The sequence below is a fragment of the Hyperoodon ampullatus genome (genome assembly GCF_949752795.1).
Source record: "Hyperoodon ampullatus genome assembly, chromosome: 12".
Classification (NCBI taxonomy): Eukaryota; Metazoa; Chordata; class Mammalia; order Artiodactyla; family Ziphiidae; genus Hyperoodon; species Hyperoodon ampullatus.
The window spans coordinates 27,952,911-27,980,551 of record NC_136925.1 but is presented as its reverse complement, the minus strand read 5'-3'; the positions used below and the strand labels follow the sequence as shown (position 1 = coordinate 27,980,551).

At 34.4% G+C, this 27,641-nt stretch overlaps 1 protein-coding gene across 2 annotated transcripts in view; it reads right to left on the bottom strand.

Moving 5' to 3' along the window:
* MANEA (mannosidase endo-alpha) overlaps nt 1-27,641 on the bottom strand; it is a gene marked incomplete at both ends in the record, with an annotated part of 48,270 nt that overhangs the window by 8,372 nt on the left and 12,257 nt on the right. For both annotated transcript variants that reach the window (XM_079716093.1, XM_079716092.1), the window contains one exon: nt 21,231-21,340. In XM_079716093.1, the coding sequence (XP_079572219.1) occupies nt 21,231-21,340 (110 nt within the window). The remainder of the gene's footprint in view (nt 1-21,230; nt 21,341-27,641) is intronic.

Below are 27,641 nucleotides of genomic sequence, written 5' to 3'. Positions count from 1 at the left end.
GTTCCAGAGTCTACAGAGGTGCTCAGGGTATGGAGGTCAGAGAATGCCATCTTTTTGCTCTCCCTCTATCTCGCTATAGCTCACTGGTATCTCCCAGAAAAGAAAAGATACTTAACTGGAGCCCCAAGTTTTATGACTGCCACCCAGCAAACACCCCCAGATCACCTGGCTTTGGTGGCCAACTGGGCTTACACTGTGGTCCTACAGGACTGAATATATTTGCACTTGGTAAAATCTGCTGGCTGAGGGTCTAAATTCTAATCAGCCTTAATCTAGATGCTACCTGAAATCCTCTCCTTAAGGACAGTGACTGGTCTCAGCACATCTTCAACTACTAGAAGCTATTAAAAATAAAATAGGCTGCTTAGACAACTACAAAGGTTTGAGACAACCAAGAGCTAGGGAAGAGCTGAATGATAAAGTTCATCTCATATGCAAGGCCAATGCTTTAAGACAGAGAGAGGTGAATGTATCATCAAATGCATAGAAACCAACACAGAGAGTCAAGCAAAATGAAGAAATAGAGGAGTATATTCCAAATGAAAGAACAAGATAAAACCTCAGAGGGAAGAGCCCTTAAAGAAACAGAGATAAGTAAGTAACCTGATAAGAGTTGAAAAGTAATGGTAATAAAAATGCTAACCAAATTCAAGGAGAGAATGGTTGAACACAGTGAAAACGTCAACAAAGAGAAAATGTAACAAAGAGGTCACAGAGCTGAAAAATACACTAGAGAGGTTCAACAGCAGACTAGAAGAAGACAGGGCAAGAAGCACTCACCTAATCCGAGCAGCAAAAAGAATGAAAAGCAGTAAAGATAAATTAAGGGACTTCTGGGACACTTGCGTGAAAGTTAGTTTGCTAGATGTTGTCCTATAAGGAGTAGAGAGAGAGAAAGGGGTAGTAAACTTATTGGGAGAAGTAGTGACTAAAAAATTCCCCAACCTGAGGAAGAAAACACATCCAGATCAAGGAAGCCCAGACTACCAAATAAAATGAACCCAAAGAGAACCACACCTAGACATATTATACTTAAAATGTCAAAATTAAACATAAGAACCCACACATATATAGTCAAGTAATCTATGATAAAGGAGCCAAAATATACAATGGGTAAAGGACAGCCTCTTCAATAAATGGTGTTAGGAAAACTGGATCACTACCTTACATCATATAGAAGAAATAACCAAAAGTGGATTAACTTGAATGTAAGACTGGAAACCATAAAACTATAAGAAAATATAGGCAGTAAGCTCACTGACGTAGGTCTTGGCTGCAATTTTTTGGATTTGACAACAAAACCAAAGGCAACAAAAGCAAAAATAAACAAGTGGGACTACATCAAACTAAAAAGTTTCTGTACAGCAAAGGAAAATATCAACAAATAGAAGCAACGGAAGAAAATATTTGCATATCATGTATCTGATACAGGGTTATTATCCAAAATATATAAAGTCCTCCAACTCAGTAGCAGAAAGCAAAAAAAAAAAAAAACAAAAAAAACCTATTAAAAAATGGGCAAAGGTTCTGAAAGGATATTTTTCCAAAGAAGACATACAGAGGGCCAACAAACACACAAAAAGACACTCAAAATCACTACTCATCAGGGAAATGCAAACTAAAACCACAATAAGATACCACTGCATGCATATCAGAATGACTATTATCAAAAAGAAATAAAAAGTGTTGGCATGCATGTAGAGAAAAGGAGACCCTTGTGCACTAGTTTTGGGAATGTAAATTGGTACAGCCACTATGGAAAACAGTAGGGAGTTACTTAAAAAGTTAAAAATCGAACTATCATATGGTCAGGCAATTCCATTACTGGGTATTTGTTTGAGGAAGACAAAAACACTACATCGAAAAGACACATGCACCCTCATGGTAACTGCAGCATTATTTACATAGCCAAGCTAAGAAAGGAAACAACCCAATGTCCATCAACGTATGAACGGATTAAAAAAATGATATGTATGTATATAACACATATCCCACCATAAAAAAGAATGAAATTTTGCCGTTTGCAACAACATGAATTAACCTTGAGGGCATTATGCTAACTGAAGTAAGTCAGACAGAGAAATACAAATACCATACGATCTCAATTATATGTGGAAAAGACAAAACAACAAAAAAACCAAGCTCATAGATACAGAGAACAGATTGGTGGTTGCCAGAGCATGGAGGTGGAATGTGGGCAAAACATACAAATTTCCAGTTAAAAGATAAATATAGCATGGGGATGTAATGTACTGAATAATGGCTATAATTCATAATACTGTATTGCATATTTGAAAGTCCTTGAGAGAGTAGATCTTAAAAGTTCTCATCACAAGAAAAAAAATTTTGGAACCATATATGGTGATGGATGTGAACTAGACTCATTGTGGTTAACCATTTCACAGTATACTTAAATGTCATATCTTTACCTTGTACACCTGAAACTAATATAATGTTACATGTCAATTATATTTTAATTTTTAAAGTAAAAAAAATTAAAGAATATCATCTCAAATGAAAATGGAAACATAACACACAATCCTATAGTGTTGCAAAAGCAGTTCTGAGAGTGAAAAATGCATATATTAAGAAATGAAAAAGATCACAAATAAACAACCTAACTTTGCACCTCAAGGAGCTAGAAAAGTAGTAAACTAGGCCCAAAGTTAGCAGAAGGAAGGGAATAATAAAGATCCTAGCAGAAATAAATGAAATAGAGACCAGAAAAATAAAAGATCAAGAGGTGGTTTCTCAGAAAAAAAAAAAAAAAGGAAAAGCCTCAAGCATAACTAAGAAAACAAGGGAAGACTGAAATAAAGTCAGACATGAAAGAGAGGAAATTACAACTGACACTACAGAAATATGTTATGATAAGAGACTACTATGAACAATTATAAGCCAAAAAATTAGATAACCTAGAAGAAATGGATATTTTCCTAGAATCATTTAACCATCCAAGACTGAACCAGGAAATGGAAAGTATGAACAGACCAATAACATTTAAGGAGATTGAATCAGTAATCAAAAGCATCCCAACCCTGAAAACCCCAAGACCAGATGGCTTCACTGGTGAATTCTACCAAATATTTCAAGAAGAATTAATGCCAATCTTTTTTCACTTTTCTAAAAAACTGGAGAGGAGGGAATACTTCTGAACTCATTCTATATGCCAGTATTACCCTGATACCAAAGCCAGAAAAGAACCCTACAAGAATAGAAAACTATAGACCAATATCCCTATAAAACATAGATGTAAAAATTCTCAACAAAATACTAGCAAATTCAAGAATTCATTAAAAGGATTATGTACCATGACCAAGTTGGATTTATTACTGGGATTCAAAGATGGTTCAACATATGCAAATCAATAAATGATACAGCACATTAACAGAATGAAAGATTAAAGTCATATGATCATCTCAATAAATGCAGAAACAGCATCTGACAAAACAGAGCATTTTTTCTTGATTAAAAACTCTTAACAGATTGTGTATAGAGGAAACACACCTAATTATATTGAAAGCAATATACACTAAACCCACAGCTAATATTGTACTCAGTGAAGAAAAAGTGAAAGTTTTTCCTCTAAGATCAGGAACAAGGTGCTCACTTTTACTACTCTTATTCAACCTAGTACTTAAGTATCCTATCTAGAACAATCAGGCCAAAGAAATAAAAGGCATCCAAATAGTAAAGGAAGTCACTATTGTCATATGATATGATCCAATATATTGAAAATCCCAAAGACTCAACATTGCAGGACATAAAATCAGTACACAGAAATCAGCTGCATTTCTATTACACTAAAACTGAAACATCTGAAAAATTAAAAAAAAAAATCGCATTCACAGTAGCTTCAAAAACAATAAAATACCTAGTAACAGATTTAACCAAGGAAGTGAAAGACCTGTACAATGAAAGCTACAAGACTTTGAAGAAATCAAAGACGACACAATATAATGGAAAGACATGCCATATTCATGAATTGGAAGAGTTAATATTGTTAAAATTAACTGCCCAAAGCCAATTATAGATTCAACACAATCTCTATCAAAATCCAATGGCATTTTTCACAGAAATAGAAAAAACAATCCTCAGACTTGTATGGAACCACAAAAGACCTTGAATAGCCAAAGTAATCTTGAGACAAAAGAACACAGCTGGAGGCATCACACTCCATTTTCAAACTATATTACAAATCTATTGTAATCAAAACTGTGTGGTATTGACATAAAAACAGACACAGAGATCAATGAAATGAAGTAGAGAGCCCAGAAATAAACCAACACAGATGGTCAATTACTCTATGACACAGGAACAAACAATATATGAGTAAAGGACAGTCTCTTCAATAAATGTTGTTGGGAAAACTGGATAACCACATGGAGAAAAAGAAAACTGGACCCCTACCCTTACCCCACTCACAAAAATTGCCTTGAAATAGATTAAAGATTTAAACATAAGACCTGAAACTGCAAAACTCTTAGAAGAAAACAGCTCCATGACATTGCTCTTATTAATGATATTTTGCATATGACACCCAAAGCACAAACAACAAAATTTTAAAAAAGTGGAACTAGATCAAACTCCAAAGCTTCTGCAATGCTAATGAAACAACTAACAAAATGAAAAGGCAACTACAGAATGGTAGAAAATATTTGCAAACCATGTGTTGGATAGGGGTTAATGTCCAAAATTTATAAAGAACTCATACAACTCACTTTTTAAAAATCTGATTAAAAAATGGGCAAAGGACCTGTAGAGACATTGTTTTCCAAAGAAGACAACAAAATGGCCAACAGTTACATGAAAAGGGGCTCAACATCACTAATCATAAGGGAAATGCAAATCAAAACTAAAATGCAAATCAAAACTAAAATGACATAAGTCATAATAACAGATGTGAGGTGCTATCATCAAAAAGATAAGAAATAAGTGTTGGGCAAGGATATGGAGAAAAGGGAACCCCTTTTCTTGCCTTGGGTAGTTCCTTCAAAGAAATGAAATCACCTGCACCCCCATGTTCATTGCAGCATTATTTACAATAGCCAATACATGAAAACAATGTTAAGAGTCTTCTATGGATAAATGGATAAAGAAAATGTGGCGCATACACACAGACACACACAATGAAAAGCTATTCAGTCATGAGAAAAAAGGAAATGCTGCCATTTCTTTACAACATGGATGGACCTTGAGGTCATTATGCCAAGTGAGATGGATCAGAAAACAAAAAGATAAATATTGTATGATATCTCTTATAGTGGAATCCAAAATAAAATGAATTTGAAGAAACAGAAAGGAATGGTGGTTACCAAAGGCTAGGAGGTCTGGAAATGAAAGAGATGTTGTTTAAGAATATATACTTGCAACTAGTAAATAATTAAGTTATGGAGATCTAGAGCTAATCTAACAGTGATTATAAACAACAAAACTGTATTACATTAAACTTGCTAATCAACTGTATCTTAACTGTACCCATCACTAGAAGAAATGGTAATTATGTATCATGATAGATGTAAGCTATCAATGACAGTAATATTGCAATATAAATGTATCCAATCAATATGCTATATACCTTAAACTTACATAATTTTATGTCAATTATACTTCAATAAAATGAAAACTTAAGCAAAAATCTCATGATGCTTTTCTCCTTCTCAAAGTCCTCCACTCACTCCTTCACTACTGCACACCCTCCATTCCCCACTACAATTATACTGAGGTAGATCTTCCTACCTACCATCTTCCTATGTGGTGCCATCATACTCCTCCTGCAAATACTTGTGTTTGTCTCTGACCTCCAGTAGATTGCAAGGTCTCAAGTGCATAGAAAATATCTTATCCTTCTTAGTACTACCAGCATCTCCAACAGTACCTGCCACATAGCAGACCCTGAATGCATGAATGCATGCAGGAGTGAATGAATGATTTCCATGCAATATGTAATAGTCAAATTAAACTCTAGGTCTGCCATTTATATACCCTATTTAGGTAATATTCACCAAAAATTCATATTATTAATTTAAGAACAATAAGACAAAAAGGAAAAAAAAGAGCTCATAGGCAGTAAAACATTTTTTCAAATGGAGCTGAAAAATCATTTAGAAAAGAACCACAGACATACTACATGCAAATTTCACACAGTCGAAAATCTACAGAAGCCTGAGAAGCAGATATTAGGATGACTCTAGAGCAATAGGCCAAATAAATAATGGATGGTGAAATCAATACTACGAGAAATGTGATTTATATATAAAATAGAAAAAACTTGTTCTTTTAAAATGATACAAAACTGATTAAAATGCAAGAATACCACCAGTGACTGAGTTAGTTCTTTCCCTTAAAATCCTGATTTTCTTTAACCTAGATGGATGGTTTAATTCAGTCAGGTTTGATGTGATGATGTTTTACAGTAATCCACAATCTGAGTGGCTTTCAAAGACAAACACCTGTTTATTGCACACAGGTCTATGGACTGGCTCTGCTGGCTCTGCTCAACAGTGGATCAAGTTCAATTCTGCTCCACATGTCTGTCAATCTGGGTCCTAGACAGAAGGCGCACCTGGGGCATGCTGTTCTCATGGAAGAGGAACACAACCATTGAAGCACATATAATACTTCTGCTTAGACATGGTTTTCTTACAGTCTTCATACATGACATTTTCTTACATCTCATTAGTCAAAGCAAGCCGTGAGGCCAAGCCCGACAACAATGGGGCATGAGGTATACTTGCTCTTTCCGTAGAGGGGAAGGAAAACAGGAATATTTGCTAAAAATGATATAATCTATCAAAACATATCTATCATGTCTCACACAAAAAATTATTTCTCTGCTGTGTTATTAATGATATAGTGGTAAATATCCAGCTCTGATATTTATACTCTCTACAAAACCAGCCTACACAATGACAGTCAAAAGTGCTACAGTGTTTGCTCTAGTGTTTGCACCAGTGGTCTGGTGAAAACTACACCTGAGAGTCACCAGGGCCATTTGCTGGCATACCCACGGTTATGATGGGACTGAGAGCAGTGCCAACAATAGTGTACTTTGTGAGCCCGCACAACAGGCAAAAGGTGACATAACAGAGCACACTCACAGGTGAACATCTCCAGAGGAGGAATACTCAGAGGCTTCTCTCCCAGTGGAAGTGCTTCAATCCCGCCTACCTCTCACTGCAGATCAGAAACACAGCTAAGAAACAGATCTTCGGGCCTCTACTTCAACAACTAAGGAGCATATGATGCCCCTGACAGGGCAGTGACAACCACAGAGCAAAGGGGAGGCCCCACTCAATATCCACCTCACATACCAGGGGGCAGACATCAGAAGCAAGAGGAGCTATGATCCTGCAGCATGCATAAAGGAGACCACAAACACAGTAAGTTAGCCAGAATGAGATGACAGAGGAATCTGCTGCAGACGAAGGAGCAAGATAAAAACCTACAAGAACAACTAAATGAATAAATAATGAAAAAGAATCAGAATAATGATAGTAAAATGGTCCGAGATGTCAGAAAAAGAATGGAGGCATGGATTGAGAAGGTGCAAGAGATGATTAACAAAGACATAGAAGAACTAAAGAACAAACAGAGATGAACAATACAATAACTGAAATGAAAAATACTCTAGAAGGAATCAGTAACAGAATAACTGAGGCAGAAGAATGGATAAATGAGCTGGAAGACAGAATGGTGGAAATCACTGCCGTGGAACAGAATAAAGAAAAAAGAATGAAAATAAATGAAGACTGTCTCAGAGACTTCTGGGACAACATTAAACATACCAACATTCGAATTATAAGGGTCCCAGAAGAAGAAAGGAGAGAGAAAGGGCCTGAGAAAATATTTGATGAGATAACAGTCTCAAACTTCCCTAACATGGTAAAGGAAACAGTCACCTAGCCCAGGAAGTGCAGAGAGTCCCATACAGGATAAACACAAGGAGGAACACACCTAGACACATGTTAATCAAACTAACAAAAATTAAATACAAAGAAAAAATATTAAAAGCAACAAGGGAAAAACAACAAAAAACATACAAGGGAATCCACAGGTTATCAGCTGATTTTTTAGCAGAAACTTTGCAGGCAAGAAGGGAGGGGCATGATATACTTAAAGTAATAAAAGGGAAAAACCTACAACAAAGAATACTCTACCTAGCAAGTCTCTCATTTAGACTTGACGGAGAAATCAAAAGCTTTACAGACAAGTAAAAGCTAAGAGGATTTAGCACCACCAAACCAGCTTTATGACAAATGCTAAAGGAACTTCTCTAGGCAGGAAACACAAGAGAAGAGAAAACAAGAGGAAGGGAAGAAAAAAGACCTACAAAAACAAACCCAAAATAATTCATAAAATGACAATAGGAACATACATATCAATAATTACCTTAAATGTAAATGGATTAAATGCTCCAACCAAAAGACAGAGACTGGCTGAATGGATTCAAAAACAAGACCCATATATATGCTGTCTATAAGAGAACCACTTCAGACCTAGGGACACATACAAACTGAAAGTGAGGGGATGGAAAATAATATTCCATGCAAATGGAAATCAAAAGAAAGCTGGAGTGGTAATACTCAATCAGACAAAATAGACTTTAAAATAAAGACTGTTACAAGAAACAAGGAAGATCACTACATAATGATCAAGGGATCAGTATATGAAGAAGATATAACAATTGTAAATATATATGCAGCCAACATCGGAGCACCTCAATATATAAAGCAAATGCTGAGAGCCATAAAAGGGGAAATAATAGTGGGGGACTTTAACACCCCACTTACAACAATGGACTGATAAACCAGACAGAAAATTAATAAGGCAACACGAGCTTTAAAGGACACATTAGTCAAAATAGACTTAATTGATATTTATAGGGAATTCCATTGGAAAGCAGCAGAATACACTTTCTTCTCAAGTGCACATGGAACATTCTCCAGGATAGATCACATCTTGGGTCACAAATCAAGCCTCAACAAATTTAAGAAAATTGAAATCATATCAAGCATCTTTTCTGACCACAATGCTATGAGATTAGAAATCAATTACAGGAAAAAACTGTAAAATACACATGGAGGCTAAACAATGTTATTAAACAACCAAAAGGTCACTGAAGAAATCAAAGAGGAAATCAAAAATACCTAGAGACAAATGAGAAAAAAAAACACGCTGATCCAAAAACTATGGGATGCAGCAAAAGCAGTTCTAAGAGGAAAGTTTACAGCAATGCAATCTTACCTCAAGAAACAAGAAAAATCTCAAATAACCTAAAGTTATACCTAAAACAACTAGAGAAAGAAGAAGAAAACCCAGACTTAGTAGAAGGAAAGAAAAAACAGCAGAAATAAATGAAATAGAAACAAAGAAAATAGTAAAGATCAATGAAACTAAAAGCTGGTTCTTTGGGAGGATAAACAAAATTGATAAACCTTTAGGCAGACTCATCAAGAAATAAAGGGAGAGGACTTGAATCAATAAAATTAGAAACAAAAAAGGAGAAGTTACAATGGACAAAACGGGTATACAAAGGATCATAAGAGACTCCTACAGTCAACTATATGCCAATAAAATGTAAAACCTTGAAGAAATGGACAAATTCCTAGAAAGGTACAACCTTCCAAGACTGAACCAGGAAGAAATAGAAAATATGAACAGACCAATCACAAGTACTGAAATTGAAAGTGGATTAAAAAACTCCCCAAAAACAGAAGTCCAGGACCAGATGGCTTCACTGGTGAATTCTATCAAACATTTAGAGAAGAACTGACACCTACCCTTATGAAACTCTTCCAAAAAATTGCAGAGGAAGGAACACTTCCAAGCTCATTCTATGAGGCCAACATCACCCTGATACCGAAACCAGACAAAGATAGCACAAAAAAAGGAAATTACAGGCCAACATCACTGATGAACATAGAAACAAAAGTTCTCAACAAAATACTAGCAAACCGAATCCAACAACACATTAAAAGGATCATACATCCTGATCAAGTGGGATTTATCCCAGGGAGGCAAGGATTCTTCAATACAGTATATGCAAATCAATCAATGTGATACAGCACATTAACAAATTGAAGACTACAAACCAGATGATCATCTCAATAGATGCAGAAAAAGCTTCTGACAAAGTTCAACACATTTATGATAAAAACTCTCCAGAAAGTGGGCATAGAGAGAATCTACCTCAACATAATAAAGGCCTATCTGACAAACCTACAGCAAACATCATACTCAATGGTGAAGATCTGAAACATTTCCTCTAAGATCAGGTACAAGACAAGGATGTCTACTCTCACCACTTTTATTCAACATACTATTGGAAGTCCTAGTCATGGGTGTCAGAGAAGAAAAAATAAATAAAAGGAATCCAAATTGGAAAAGAAGAAGTAAAACTGTCAATGTTTGCAGATGACATGATACTATACACTGAGATTCCTAAAGATGCTACCAGAAAACCACTAGAGCTCATCAAGGAAATTGGGAAAGTTGAAGGATACAGAATCAATACATGGAAATCTCCTGCATTCCTATATGCTAACAAAGAAAGATCAGAAAGAGATATTAAGGAAACAATCCCATTTACCATTGCATCAAAAAGAATGAAATACCTAGGAATAAACCTACCTAAGGAGGCAAAAGACCTGAACTCAGAAAACTGTAAGATGCTGATAAAAGAAATCAAAGATGACACAAACAGATGGAGAGATATACCATGTTCTTGGATCGGAGAACCAATATTGTGAAAATGACTACACTACTCAAAGCAATCTACATATTCAATGCAATCCCTATCAAATTACCAAGGGCATTTTTCATAGAATTAGAACCAAAAAATTTTACAGTTTGTATGGGAACACAAAAGACCCCAAAGAGCACAAGCAATCTTGAGAAACAAGAGCAGAGCTGGAGGATGAGGCTCCCTGACTTCAGACTAAGTACAAAGCTACAGTAACCAAAACAGTATGGTACTGGCACAAAAACAGAAATACAAATCAACAGATTACGATACAAAGTCCAGAGATAAACCCACACACCTATGGCCACCTAATCTATGACAAAGGAGGCAAGAATATACAATGAAGAAAAGACAGTCTCTTCAATAAGTGATGTTAGGAAAACTGGACAGGTACATGTAAAAGAATGAAATTACAACACTCCATAACACCATACACAAAAATATACTCAAAATGGATTAAAGACCTAAATGTAAGACTGGACACTACAAAACACTTAGAGGAAAACACAGGCAGAACACTCTGACATACATCTCAGCAATATCTTTTTTGATCCACCTCCTAGAGTAATGAAAATAAAAACAAAAATAAACAAATGGGACCTAATGAAACTTCAAAGCTTTTGCACAGCAAAGGAAACTATAAACAAAACGAAAAGACAGCCCTCAGGATGGGAAAAAACATTTGCAAATGAAGCAACTGACAAGGGATTAATCCCCAAAACATACAAACAGCTCATGCAGCTCAATAACAAAAAACCAAACAACCCAATGAAAAAATGGGCAGAAGATCTAAATAGATATTTCTCTAAAGAAGACATACAGATGAACAAAAAACACATGAAAAGATGCTCAACATCACTAATTATTAGAGAAATGTAAATCAAAACTACAATGCGGTATCACCTCACACTGGTCAGAATGGCCATCATCAGAAATCTACAAACAATAAATGCTGGGTAGGGTGTGGAGAAAAGGGAACCCTCCTGCACTGTTGGTGGGAATGTAAATTGGTACAGCCACTATGGAGAACAGTATGGAGATTCTTTAAAAAACTAAAAATAGAGCTACCATATGACCCAGCAATCCCACTACTGGGCATATACCCGGAGAAAACTGTAATTAGAGAGGATGCATGCATCTCGATGTTCACTGCAGCATTATTTACAATAGCCAGGAAATGTAAGCAATCCAAATGTCCATCAACAGAGGAATGGATAAAGAAGATGTGGTACATATATACAATGGAATATTGCTCAGCCATAAAAAGGAATGAAATAATGCCATTTGCAGAGACATGGATGGACCTAGAGATTGTCATGCAGAGTGAAGTAAGTCAGAAAGAGAAAGACAAATATCGTATAATAGCCCTTATATGTGGAATCTAGAAAAATGGTATAGATGAACTTATTTGCAAAGCAGAAATAAAGTCACAGATGTAGAAAACAAACTTATGGTTACCAAGGGGAAGGTGGGGGGTGGGATAAATTGGGAGATTGGGATTGAAATATATACACTACTGTATATAAAATAGATAAGTAACAAGAACCTACTGTATAGCACAGTGAATTCTACTCAATGCTCTGTGGTGATCTAAATGGGAAGGAAATCTAAAACAGAGTGGATATATGTATTTGTATAACTGATTCACTTTACTGTACAGCAGAAACTAACTCAACATTGTAAAGCAACTATACTCCAATAAAAATTAATAGAAAAATAAACAAAATAAAAGAAACCCTTTATCAAGTTAAAGAATATTTTTTATTAAGAGTTTTATTAGTAATGAGTTTTTATTTCCTCAGAAGTTTAGTATCAAGATGATGTTTTATCTCCTTTAAATAATCAAGTTTTATTTACTTAACACTTACATAGTGTTTACCATGTGCCAGACTCTAAAGGCTTTACATATATTACCTCATGTAATCTTTATAACCATTCTGTAAGGTAGATTTTGTTACTTTTTCCATTGAGAGATGAGGAAACTGAGGCATAAGAGTTAAATACACAGCTACTAAGTGCTTGAGCCAGGACTGAATGTGGGAGATTTGGATTCAGATTTCATACTCTTGAACCCCCTCTTAGATTCTTGCTAATAAACACTTCTCATATGTTTTCTTTAGGAATTTTGCATATATTTTCATTAATGAGATCACTATAAGAATCTCTTTTTTGTGCTATCCTTCTTTAGTGTTTGAATCAGAACTGTGTTATCATTATAGAATAAAGTTGCAAGTCTTCTCTGGTAGCCAGTCTCCAAGATGGCCACGAATGCTCCCCATCTCCTGATATTCATAACCTGTGCAGTTGCCTCCCACATTGTACCAGGGTTGGTTTACCAGCAGATAAACCAATAAAATAGGGCATAAGTGACAGTCACTTCCTAAATTAGGTCAAAACACTGCACCTTCTATACTGAACTCTCTCTTTCTCAAATCATTCATTATGGGGAAGCCAGCTGCCATGTATTAAGGAGACAGTCCTGTGGAGAGGCTGCCCACAAACTAAGTCCTGTATATCTGAAACTGTAAATCAACCATACTTAAATTTTAAAAAAAGAAGTACTAAGTCCCATTCCAACAGCTAAAAGAAACTGAGGTCTGTCAACCACCACATAAGAATGCTTAGAAGTGGATCCTCTAGGCTTCCAATGACTACAGTACTGGCCAACAACTTGATTATAACCTTCTGAGAAATCTTGAACCAGACTCACCAGGCTAAACCACTTCCAGATTCCTGACCTTTAGAACTTGCATGAGATATAAAATGTTTGTTGTGTTAAACTGCCAAGTTTTGGGGTAATATGTTATACAGCAATAGATAATGAGTAAACTTTCCACTGTATTTCACTATCACAAAAATCAACCAGTTCTCAAAGGTTGAACAGAACTGACAGGTAAGATCTGGTGCTTTGAGAAAGACATACACTCAATAAAACTTCAGAATTTTTTTCTAGGATATAAGTCAATTTAGATTTTTTAAACTTCTCTCTGCACAAAAAATAAAACTTTTTTGTATTTTCCAAGAATGCTGCCTATGTTTTATATATTTTAAATATGGTGATATAAAACCTTAAATGTTCTTCTATCCCTATAGATCTATTCCCTTTCAGTTTTTGATATTATGTCTTCTCTATGTTTTTCTTTTTTAATCTTGCCAGTGGTTTGTCTATTTTTTTCTTCCTCACAGTGGAAAAATAATTTATCCAGGCTACTGATTTTGAAGGTTTTGTATTTTATTTAATTAATTGCTTACTTCATCCTTATTAATCCCTCCTTCTAATTTTAGTTCATTTCATTATCCATGTCCTACTGGTATTGATAATCTCAGTGCTATTTATTTTTAATCATCCTAAATTTTCACTTTTGATCTTAAAAGAAGTGTTATTTTTAGTTATAAAATTATAATTAAAATTTTAGACAATTTTTTACTTTTTAAATGTTTATTTTGGCCTTATTTTTAATGTTCAGTTATACTGAATATGGTCAGAGAATACAGACCATATGGTTATATTTTTTGTGAATTTATTAATATTAATGTTGCTAACTACCACGTAACCAATTTTTGAAAAGTATCCTTGGATTTTAAAAACAATTTTTATTCTCTTGCTATTCATTATAAAATTTCCTTTGTGGTGCTATTCAAAATCCTTTTCATCATTACTTCTATTTGTTTCCATGATTCATTAATTTCTGAAAGAAATAAATAAATTTTATACTGTGAGAAATTTTCCCACATTTGTAACACGCCTTACTATCTGGGTAGAATATACTTGGTCTTACAATTGTCTTCAGACTTTCACCTGCAATTTTTATGTACCTGGGCGTGTATGTGTTTGTGTGTGTATGTGTTATACAAGGTTTAAATAAAATACAGATTTTAACAAATTTTTAAGCAGCAGTTTGTTTTCTAACTACTTTAGAAATATTTAAATTCATATGGTTAACAAAACTTGTTTTTAGTAAATCTTTGACATCCAAGATACCTAGACATGTTAATCTCACTAATTACTGTATTATCTTCATAAAAATACTGCAATTTTCTTTCTTTTCTGCTAAAATAAACAGTAAGTATATCAATATAAAACATATAGAGAATAATAATAAGGAAACTTTAATAAGCTATGATCTAGATGAGGTTTGGAACTCAGAAATATTTTTATGAAAAAATGTATTATTAAAAAAGATTCTAAGTCATTTTCACTCAAGTTTTAATTAAAACGACTACTCCAAAAATTGTAATTACTATCCTCATGTCCAAAAGAATAGTTCACCAGTACTTTATTTTATTATCAATAATAGATAGTAAAATAAAATACCTTTAGAGGTTCTAATTCAAGATGGCAATGTAGGGGGAGCCTTAACTTACCTCCTCCCAGGGACACACCAAATCTACAACTATATAAGGAACAATTTTCTCTGAAATAAACTCCTACATACTGGGTAAACAAAAAAAGACTGATGTTGAAATGGGTAGGAGAGGCTGAGACACAATCTAACCACAAACTCCACTCCTGGCATGGAGACCCATAATCAGGAGGGAACCCACAACTCTGAGCTTCTTCCTGAGGAGCACAGGATTTGAAATCTACATCTGACACCCCAACTTTTAAGACCTGCACCTGAGAGACAAGCACCCAAAACATTTACCTTTGAAAGTTAACAGGGCTGTTGTCCATGAGACACACAAGGCTATAGTGAACTGAGAAACATACTTAAAAGGCTCATGAGGATTCACTATGCCTACACTCCAGGGCCCAGCTCAAAGGCAGCCAATTAAAATGCCTAGTCTTTCTGTAAAAGAGACTTATATGCTTACCTTAAAGCTTCGGCTTAAGTGGCAGGCACCTAATTTAAGGCATACCTAGAAGCTTACTGAATACTCTCCAAAGACCAAGGAGCCTCCCCCATCTAACTCCAGGTCACCTTATCTTCCAGAAAGAAGCTTGTATATACATCTGATGGCCTGATTTTTGTGGCTGCTGCTAAGTAAGGGGGCACTATCTCGATCACCTGGCTCTGGTGGCCAGAGTGGTGGACATTTATGAGTCCCATTGGACTGAAACAAATAAAGAGTTCGTAACCAGCAACAACCCACAGGACAAAGCAGAGAGGCAACAGACAGGCAACCAATCTTTCTGTGAAAGAGGACTAATATCCTATTTTCATAGCTTTGGCCTGAGGGGAAGACATCAAACTAAACATACATCTAGGGGCCAACTGCAATCTTGTGCAGAGACCAGGGAAAGAAGTGGGCACCTACTTCGCAAACACCCTCCGCCCAGCCCCAGGTAGTGTGAATCTTTGAGAAAGGAGCCCACATTTGGTGCACCAGCTTTTGTGGTTGCTGCCCACAAGAAATAACCCTTGATAGCCTGGCTCTGGTGGCTAGTGGGTATTGTGTTCATGGGTCTAATGGGATGGCACAAAGGAAGAAATGGTTCTTAACTATCATGCAGGGCTTAGTACAGAGGAAGCAGAATGAAATATCCATCTCCCAGGCTTCCATGGAAAGAGGTATATATGTATAACTTAAAAGCTGCTGCCCAAAGTCTGGCTTCCAATCAGCCTGAATTTAGGTGCTGACTGAGATCCTCCCTTTTAGGACACCGTCAGGTCTTGGGAAACCCTCAATGGTTGGGAGCCACTAAGAACCAAGTAGGTTGTTTGGACAATCACAAGGATACGAGAGACAGCCAAGAAATAGGACAGGGTTAAACATTAAGGTTCATCTCCTACATGAGGCAATGCCTTCAAGACTGGGAGAAGAGGTTGTTTCATCTAATACATAGAAACCAACACAAAATGTCAGGGAAACTGAAGAAACAAAGGAATATGTTCCGAATAAAAGGACAAGATAAAAACTTCAGGAAAATACTTAATGAAAAAGAGATAAATGATTTACATGACAAAAAATTCAAAATAAATAATAAATATGCTCACCAACGTCAGAACAAAACATGAAAGAAGTGAGAATTTCAACAAACAGAAAATAAAGGAAAGTACCCTACAGAAATGATGAAGCTGAAGAATACAACAACTGTACTGACAAATATGAGGATTCAAAAGCAGACTAAGAGCAAAACAAAAGATCAGTGAACTCAAAGACAGGGCAGTTTAACTCCGCCAACTAGAGCAGCAAAAAGAAAAAGGAATAAAAAAGAGCGAAGATAGTTTAAGGAATTTATTGGAAAACATCAAGAAGACCATTATTCGCATCAGGTTCCTGGAATGAGGAGAGAAAAAGGGCAGAAAATTTATGTGAAGAAATAATGGCTGAACACTTCCCTAATCAGGGGAAGGAAACAGCATCCAGATTTATTTATATATATATAATATAAATAAATCGTCAAAAGTTAAAGGCAAGGACAGACTGTATGAAGAAGCAAGAGAAAAACAACTTCTTATATACAAGGGAATCCCCAAAAGACTACTAGCATATTTTCCAGCAGAAAAATTGTAGAAGGGTGTGGCATGATATATTTAAAGCTCTGAAAAAATTAAAGTGCCAACCAAGAATACTCTACATGGCAAAGTTATCCTTCAGAATTGAAGGAGATATAAAGAGTTTTCCAGAAAAATAAAACATAGAGTAAAGACCAATAGCCCAGTCCTATAAGAAATATTAAAGAGACTTTTTAAGCTGAAACAAAAGGGTGCTCATCAGTAACAGGAAAAAAATACAAATATATAAATCTCACTGGTAAAAATTAACATACAGTAAAATTTAGAAAAACCTAATGTTGTAAACATGATAGATTAATCACTTATACAAAGCACTAGTATGAAGGTTAAAAGACAAACAGTAAAAAATAACTATAACTGCAATAATTTGATAGTGAATATGCAAGATAAGATGATGTAAATGGTGACTTCAAAAATATAAAATGGGGGTAAGTAAAAATATAGAGCTTTAGACTGTTACCAAATTTGTTATTGACTTAAAACAGACTATTATAAATTGTTTTATGAAAGCATTATGGTAACTACTGAGCAAAAACCTAGATTAAGTACACAAAAGATAAAGAGAATGGAATCTAAGACTGCCACTACAGAAAATCATCAAATCACAAAGTAGGAGATCAAGAGAAGCAGAGAGGAAAAAAGAAATTACAAAACGGCTATAAAACAGTAAACAAAATGGCAATAACTCCATACCTATCAATAATTGAGTGTACATGGACAAATTCTGGGAAAACAAACAAACAAGCAAGCAAAAAACCCAGAGAGTAGCTAAACAGATTTTTAAAAAGTCATCTATATCTTACCCACAAGAGTCTCACTTAGATGTACAAACACACACAGTCTGAAAACGAAGGGATGGAAAAATATATCCCATGCTCTTGGAAACCAAAAGAAAGCTGGGGTGGCAATATTTACATAAGACAAAGAAGAACATAAAACAAAGACTGTAATAAGAGACAAAGAACAAAGTAGGTCATTACATAATGATAAAGGGATCAATACAATAAGAGGATATGACATTTGTAAATACTTATGCACCCAACATAGGAGCATCCAAATATTAACAGACCTAAAGGGTAAAACAGACATACAATAACAATAAGGGACTTTAATACTCCACTGACATCACAAATGAATATATTCTTAGAAACATACAACCTTCCAAGGTTGAATCATGAAGAAACAAAATCTGAACAGACTGATTACTAGAAAGGAGATAATCAGTAATCAAAAACCTCCAACAAACAAAATCCAGAATCAGACAGCTTCACTGTTGAATTCTACCAAATATTCAAAGAAGAATTAATACCAATCTTTTCAAATTCTTCCAAAAATTAGAAGAGAAGGGAACACGTCCAATCTCATTTTATGGGACAAGCATTACCCTGACACCAAAACCAGTCAAGACACCACAGTAAAGAAAATTACAGGCCAATATCCCTGATGAACAGAAATGCAAAACTCCTCAACAAAATATTAATAAGCTGAATTCAACAATACAACAAAAGTATCATACACTCTGATCAAGTGGAATTTATTCCAGGGGTGCAAGGATGGTTTAACTCCCTCAAATCAATCAATGTGATACACAACATTCACAAAATAAAGGATAAAAGTCATGTGATCATCTCAAAAAAGCAGAAAAAAGCATTCAACAAAATTTAACACCCATTCATGATACAAACTCTCAACAAAGTGAGTATAGAGAAAAAGTACTTCAACAAAATAATGGCCATATATCACAAGCCTCCAGCTAAAATCATACTCAAGGGAGAAGAGTCGACTATTTTTCCTCCATGATCAGCAACAACTCAAGGATACCCACTCTCACCACTTTTATTCAATAAAGTATTGGAACTCCCAGCCAGAGCAATAATGCAACAACAACAATAACAAATGAAAGGCATCCAATTCAGAAAAGGAGGAGTAGAACCGTCTCTATTTGCAGATGACATTGTGTGACATACAGAAAACTCTAAAGATTTTATCAAAAAACTGTTAAAATAAACAAATTCAATAAGCTTTCAGGATACAAAATCAATATACACAAATCACTTGCATTTCTATTCACTAATAATGAACTCAGAAAGATAAATTAAGGAACAATCCTATTTATTGTACAACTGCATCAAAAAGAATAAGATACCTAGAAATAAGCTTAACCAAGAACATGAAAGATCTGTACACTGAAAATTATAAGATGTTAATAAATGACATTAAAGAAACAGAAATAAATGTTAAGATAGCCCACACTCATGGATTGGAAGAATTAATTTTGTTAAAATGTCCATACTACCAAAAGCAATCTATAGATTCAATGCAATCTCAAAGTCATTTTTCACAGAAATAAAACAAACAATCCTAAGATTAGTATGGAACCACAAAAGACCCTAAAGCCAAAGCAATACTGAGAAAAAAGAACAATGTTGGAGGCATCACACTCCCTGATTTCAAACTATATTACAAAGCTATAGTAATCAGAACATAAAAACAGACACAGATCACTGGAACAGAATAGAAAGCCCAGAAATAAGCCCAGGCACCTATGGTCAATTAATAACAAAGGAGCTAAGAATATACAATGGGGAAAGGACAGTCTTTTTAATAAATGGTGTTGGAAAAACTGAGCAGCCACATGCAAAAGAATGAAACTAAACCACCATCTTACACCATACACAAAAATTACCTAAAAATGGATTAAATTCTTAAGCATAAGACCTGAAACCATAAAACTCTTAGAAGAAAATAAAGGTAGTAAGCTCCTTGAAATTAGTGTTGGTAATGATGTTTTGGATTTGACACCAAAACTAAAACAACAAAAGCAAAAATAAACAAGTGGCACTACATCAAAAAAGCTTCTGTACAGCAAAGGAAACCACTAACAAATGAAAAGGTAACGTAATAGATGGGAGAAAATATCTGCAAATCATGTATCTGACAAGGGATTAATATGCAAAGTATATAAAGGACTCCTACAACATATTAGCAAAAAACCAATCTGATTGAAAGATGGGCATAAATTCTGAATAGACATTTTTCCTAGGAACACATACAGATGGCCAACAGGTACTTGAAAAGGTGCTCAACATCACTAATCATCAGGGAAATGCCAATCAAATCCACAATGAGATATTACCTCATACCTGTTTGAATGGCTATTAACAGAAAGACAAGAAATAAGAAGTGTTAGCATGTGGAGAAAAGGAAACCCTTGTGCACTTTTGCTGGAAATATAAATTGATGCAGCCATTATGAAAATAGTATGGAGTTTCTTAGAATTATATTTTCCTGCAATTCCCCCTCTGGGTACTTATCCAAAGGAAGCAAAAACACTAACTTGAAAAGATGACTGATGTTCACTGCATCATTATTTACGATACCCAGGAAATGGAAACAACATAAGTATCCATAACGATGAATGAATAAAAAATGGTGGATACACACACACACACACAAGAATATTACTCAGCCAACAAACGAAAAACAAAACAAAACAGGAAATGTTGCTACTCGTGACAACATGAACAGACCTTGAAGGCATTATGCTAAGTGAAATAAGTCTGTCAGAGAAAGACAAATACTGTATGATCTCACTTATATATGGAATGAAAAACAAAACAAAGCAACACCAAAAAACCCCACAAAAAGAAAACATAAAACAACCAATTCATAGATACAGAGAACAGATCTGTAGTTGCCTGAGACAGGGGGTGGGTGAAGTGGGTGAAGATAGTTAAAAGGCAGAAACTTCCAGTTATAAAATAAGTAAGCCTCCAGGATGTAAAGTACAGCTTGATAACTACAGTTAATAATACTGTATCGTATATTTAAAAGATGCTAAAAGAATAGAACTTAAAAATTCTCATCATAGGAAAAAAAATTGTAACTACGTGTGGTGATGGAAGTTAACTAGACTGTGATAATCATTTCACAATATATACATATATCAAATCATTATGTTGAACACAAACTAATCTAATATTATATGTCAATTACATCTCAATAAAATAAATTAAATTAAATACCTTCAGATTATATTTATGAGCTTTATCCAAAATAGTTGGTACCAAGTTATCAGTAGGTTCTCCATTCTCATCATTTGAGTCAGGTGGGTACCAAGATAGGGCTAGTACACCTAGTAGAAACAACCAAAAAGAAAAGAAAAATAAACACAGGAACAGAAATGAGGTATTGTTAAAAAAATAGAGGTATTGGTAAAAAATACAGGTATTGTTAAAAAAAAAATGGCAGAATAACGACCAAATTGTTAACAAAAGAAACATATTCTCAAATAATGTTGTTCTGTTACTTTACTTAGATACCACTTATGTTTATTTGATTACTTTGTATGCTCAATACTTTAAACTTTTTATCAGGCATTGATATCTTTTAATTAATTAGTAGATTTTACTTTCTAGAATAAGTTTTAGATTTACAGAAAAATTGTACAGAAAGTAGAGTTTCTATCTTCTCCTCTCCTACTCACCATCCCCCCATGCCACACAGTTTCTGTTAGTATTAACATCTTACATTAGTGTGGTAAATTTGTTACAACTGATGAACCAATGTAGGTATATCATTAACTAAAGTCCAGAGTTTACATTAGGGTTCCCTCTTTGTATTGTACAGTTCTATGGCTTTTGACAAATGTATAGTGTCATGAACCAACTATTACAGTAACACACAGGATAGTTTTATAGCCCTCAAAACCCTTTGTACTCCACTTATTAATCCCTCTTCCATCTCCTTCCTGAATCCCCCATAAAATAACTGATCCTTTTACTATCTCTATATACTTTGCCTTTTCCAGAATGTTATGTAGGTGGAATCATAAAGTAACATTTTCAGACATTTCTTATACTCTGAAATATGCATTTAAGTTTCATGTCTTTTTAAGACTTGACAACTCATTCTTTTTATTGCTGAATAATGTTCCATTGTATCAGTGTGCAACAGTTTGTCCACTTACCTACTGAAGACATCGTGGTTTCTTACAATTTTTGGCAATAATAAATAAAGCTGCTATAAACATTTATGTGCAGATATTTGTGTGGATCAATATCACTTAACAGAAGATTCAAGAAATTGTTTAAATTACAGTGTATCCCTGTAGTACCTACTTACTTTTGAACTGATAAACTACACAAAGAAAGTTTTAGAAACAGTAAGCCTGAAAAGAAATTACAAACTGGAGAGGGAAATCTTTGAAATCAACTAATCCAAAGCCTCATTACATATATAAAGAAGCAAGAGGCCATTAAAAGTATGGTACTAATTTCTAAATCATTTAACAGACTCTTTCAGACAAGGAGGAAAATGCACTGTTATCAAAAGACAAGCATGTAGAAATACAGAAAAGGCAAGGTTAGAAACTGGCAGAGAATTATATTTTAAGACTTAAATTTGTGTTAACTATGTCATGTACAAACAGCAGTCCATCTAAAGACAAAACAGAACTTCTATGTTAAGTTACCGGAAGAAAAAAAGAACAAATATCTGTCCCCTATACAATCTGAAAATAAAAAAAGCAACAAGAACACAAAGAGATAGAAAAAAGAATCTATAATATATGGGGCTTCAGGGGAGATTTTGGCTACCTAAGAAAGCAGTCATATGGAAAAACAATGTTGATGAGAAAAGTGTCTGAAGACAACTGATCAAGCTGCCTACTTCTCCAGCTTATAAGAAGAACATCACCAATGAAAAGTGACAATAAAGATTTTCTCAACATGGGACCTATGAAAAAATCCTGCAAAAAAAATGGTGAAAAAGAACATGGGAAAACATTATAAAGGAGAAACATACAAAAGAAAGATTATGCCATAGAGCTCAGGAAAATTATGAACATGGCATGCTTCGATGAAATTAAAAACAAGATTCCTGTTTCTAATAGTAGTTTAGGTTACTTAGACCAACATTCCCAACAAAAACAAATTATTAAATAAGATATGGTAACAAAAAACTTCCAAAAGCCAAAGAGCTGAAGAGAGTAAAGAATTACCTGTCTAAAATAAAGTGAAAATGTGAAGTCAGAGAAGTAACTGAGAAAGGAAGTCAGTCTGCCCTAAGCATAATTAGGAGAAGTAAACCAGCCCTCAAAATCAGTGGATTAAATCCCAGGTGGACAATACTTGGGAAGTCCTCTAGCTTGAAAGGGAATTTAAGGTGGGTAATATTTTCTACTGTACAGCACAGATATAGAATATTTTCTATATTTACAAGCACAGATATAGAATATTTTCATTATCACAGAAAGTTCTATTGTACAGCATTGCCAGTATTCTGATTTTCTAAACACCTTATCAACTGGTTCTTATCCAATGATTTTTTCTTCCTCCCTATCCTTGCTGAAGGTGTACTCTGTAAGGCTTGGGGAGAATGTTCCTTGTTCTTCCTTATTCTCTTATTGTGTTTCAGTCAATTATCACTTCCACATGTTGAATTATACCCCCATATTGTGCTCTACAATCCAATTTATCTTTGTACAGTGTCTTCTGGGCTGTGTCACTCATGAGCTTTGAATAAGTAATGGCCTGGGAACCAAGCCAATGATGGTCCTACTCCTGAGGAGAACTGGCCCATTTAAATGTTAATGAATCCTTCACGGTAACCCAAAAGGTTTCTCTAAAATATGTCAACCAAGTATCATTTATAAATAAAATATTTTACTGTGTATTTCTACCACTCCAATTGCTAAGGGAAAAGGGATACTCTTTAAAGTCCATTCTTAGAATATTAGCATATTAAATGCAGACCACTTCATAATGATCACATCCTCCCTCCACAGCACTTACCACAGGATCCTCAATATAACTGATACCCAACAATATTTTTGTTAAGCTAAATGCTTCTAAACAGGGTAATAGTTAAAAACACAGGTAGGAAATCAGACAGACCTGGAGAATCCAGTCCCAATTCTGCCATTTGATAGATGTTTAACTTTAGGTAAGTTGGTCTACTTAAGTTTTCACATTTGTAAAATGGGAATAAATTCAGTTCATAACCTAAAAGGCTGTTTTAAAAAGTATACATGAGAGAATGAACTATGAAGAGTAAGACCTCCCCCAAAGAGTGATTAAAAAAAAACATTTAATAACAAGAAGACAGTAAAACAGTATGTAAATTTGTTACCTCAAGAGAGATTGTGATAGCTTCTTTTACATATAGGGAACTTAGTGCTTCTTTCAAACATCTCAAACATTCTTTCAAACTAAAGATTTAATAGAAAGAAAGAAAGCCCATTTCCAGGCATAAACACAATTACGCAGGATGACAATTTCAAAAAAAATTATAAGACATAAAAAAGAAAGAAAAATAATGCACATTCAAAGCAATCAATAGAGCCAGACTCAGATCTGAAATAGATGTTAAAATCACTAAACAAGGAATTTAAAATTACTATTATGATTAAATGTTAAAAGATCTAATGGGAAAGATAGTCAACATGTAAGGTCAGGTGGAAAATATTAGCAGAGAGATGAAAACTAAAAGAATCGAATAGAAATGCTGGAAATGAAAAAAACATTAAAAGAGATGAAGAATGCCTTCAACAGACTCATGAACAGACACAGCAGAGCTGAGGAAAGAGTCAGGGAATTAAGCATGTCACAAGAAATTATCATAACAGAAATGTAATTAGAAAAAATGATTGGGGGCAAAAAAGAATAAACAATGCATCCAATACCTCTGGGATAAATATCAAAGTTCTAACATACATGTAATTGAAAGCTCAGAAGTAAAAGGTATATAGAGAGAAATAACAGCTAAGAATTTTGCAAAGTTAATGACACAAAGCAAGAAATTCAAGAAGCTCAGAGAACATGGAAAAGGCTAAATACCAAAAAACAACTAAAGATATATTAAAACTGCTAAAAATCAAAAACCAAGAAAAAACATTGCATTAAAAAGTCAGAGAAAAAAGACAGATACATACAGGAAAATTAAGATATAAAAAGATGTTTAAAAATTACAGCATACTTCTCATCAGAAGCCATGAAAGAAGACAATCACATAATATTTTTAAAGTTCCAAAAGAAAACAAATAAAATACCCCCAAATCTGTCCATTGAGAATTCTGTAGCAGATGAAGTATCACTCAGATAAAAGATACAAACAAAATGTAAAAAACTTCATTGCAAGCAGACCAGTACAACAAGAAATGGTAAAGGAAATTTTTGAGGGAGAATGAATGTGATACCAAACATCCACTTGGATTTACTCTAAGAAATGAGAAACATTGGAAATGTTTGCCAAGCTCTGGTCTATAATAGGAGTAGTGTATAGTGCCTTTTCTAATAGAAGAATTACGACAACATTAGCAAAAAGTATGGGAAGGAAAAACTGGGAATATACTGTGGTGAGGTCCTTATACTACATATGAAGCATGTATTATTTGCAAGTAGACTCATTACATATAAAGGTATATTTTATAAACCTTAGGTTATCAACTAAGAAAAAAAATTAAATACTAAGCAAATAGTAGACATTAAACGTAATCATAAAAAGTACAAAATTCCTAAAAATCTTATATGTTCTGGTATAATGTTATAAGTCATAATTCTAGTTATTATTTTAAAATGTGTATCTCAGAAATAACTAAATTTCCTTGTCAATTGTATTATTATGAACATTCATCAAAAAAAAAGAAATAGGAAGAGACTGAAAAGATAGTAGATTTCAATCAATCCAAGTATATAAATAAATCATATTAGGTGCAAACAGTCTAATCATACTGATTTAAAGACAGAATTTTCAGATTGGATTTTAAAAAAGCAAGACCTAACCATATGTTTTGTCCAAGAAAACCACTTTAAGTATAAAGACAAAAATAAGTTAAAGGTAAAAGAATGAAAAAGGATATACGAGGCAAAGAGAGCTGGAGTTGTTATGGCAATGTGAGACAAGGCAGACTTCAAAACAAAGAATATTACCAGCAATAAAGAGGGATTATTTCATAATAAAGGACTCAGTTATCCCCAAAGATATAATAGTTCTAAATGTTTATGTACTTAAAAAAAGACCTTCAAAATATATGAAGCAAAAACTGACAAACCTGAAAGGAGAAATAGATGAATCCACAATTCTACTTGGAGACTTCAAAACTGCTTTATCAGTAACTGATAAAACAAGCAGAAAATCAGAAAGGATAAAGAAGATCTGAACAACACTATCAAGAACTTGAACTAACTGACATTTACAAGATAGCCCATTCAACAGCAGCAGAACACACATTCTTTTTCCAGAGAATCAATGAAACCAAAAGTTGGTTCACTGAAAGAGTCAACAATAATAATCAAACTCTATAAATATTGACAGGAAAAAAAGGAGAAAAGAAGCAGAAATCTTTTGGCAACATCTATGTAGATACCATATACTTTAAAAGCATAAGAAAAATAATACACACAGCTCTTTGCCCAAAAAACTAACAAATTAGATGAAATGGACCAGTTCTTTCAAACATAAAAGTACCCAAAGTCACTCTAGAATAAATAGATAACATGAATAGTCCTACGTCTATTAATGAAATATTGTAGTTAAAAAAAAATAATGAGGGCTTCCCTGGTGGCGCAGTGGTTGAGAGTCTACCTGCCGATGCAGGGGACACGGGTTCATGCCCATGTCCGGGAGGATCCCACATTCCACGATGCAGCTGGGCCCGTGAGCCATGGCTGCTGAGCCTGCACGTCCGGAGCCTGTGCTCCGCAGTGGGAGAGGCCACAGCAGTGAGAGGCCTGCGTACCCCCCCAAAAAAATTAAAATAAAAATAATGAAATCACCAGCCCAAGAGGATTTCGCAGGTGAATTCTATCAAATAGTTAAGAAAAAAAAAATACCAACTCTACTTAATCTCCTCCAGAAAATGAAAGAGGGAAGACTTGTTGACTAATTTTATGACGTCATAACCTACTCTAATGACAAAAGACAAAGACATCAAGAAACGAAAAACCACAAACATCTCATATGAAAAAGGACACAAAATCCTTTAAAAAAGATGAGCAAACAGGATTTAGCAATATAGAAGCAGGATAATAAATCATCACCAAATGGGGTTTATTCTAGGAATAAAAAATGAGATGCAACATTTGAAAATCAATCCATATAAGTAACTATATTAAACACTAAAGATTAAACAGTCAGTGGATCAAAGAAAAAATCACAAGGGAAATTGGAAAACACTTAAGAGATGAATAAAACAAAAACATGACATACCAAAACTTATGGGATGTGGCCAAAGTGATGCTAAAGGGTAAACAAACAGCTGTAAATGCTACAAACAAGGAAAATCTCAAATAAACAACTTTACAACTTAAGGAACTAGAAAAAGAACAAACTAATTCTAAAGCTAGCAGAGGAAGGAGATAATAAAAGATTAGCTCAGATATAAATGAAACACAAAACAGAAAAACAATAGAGAATATCAATGAAACCAAAATTTG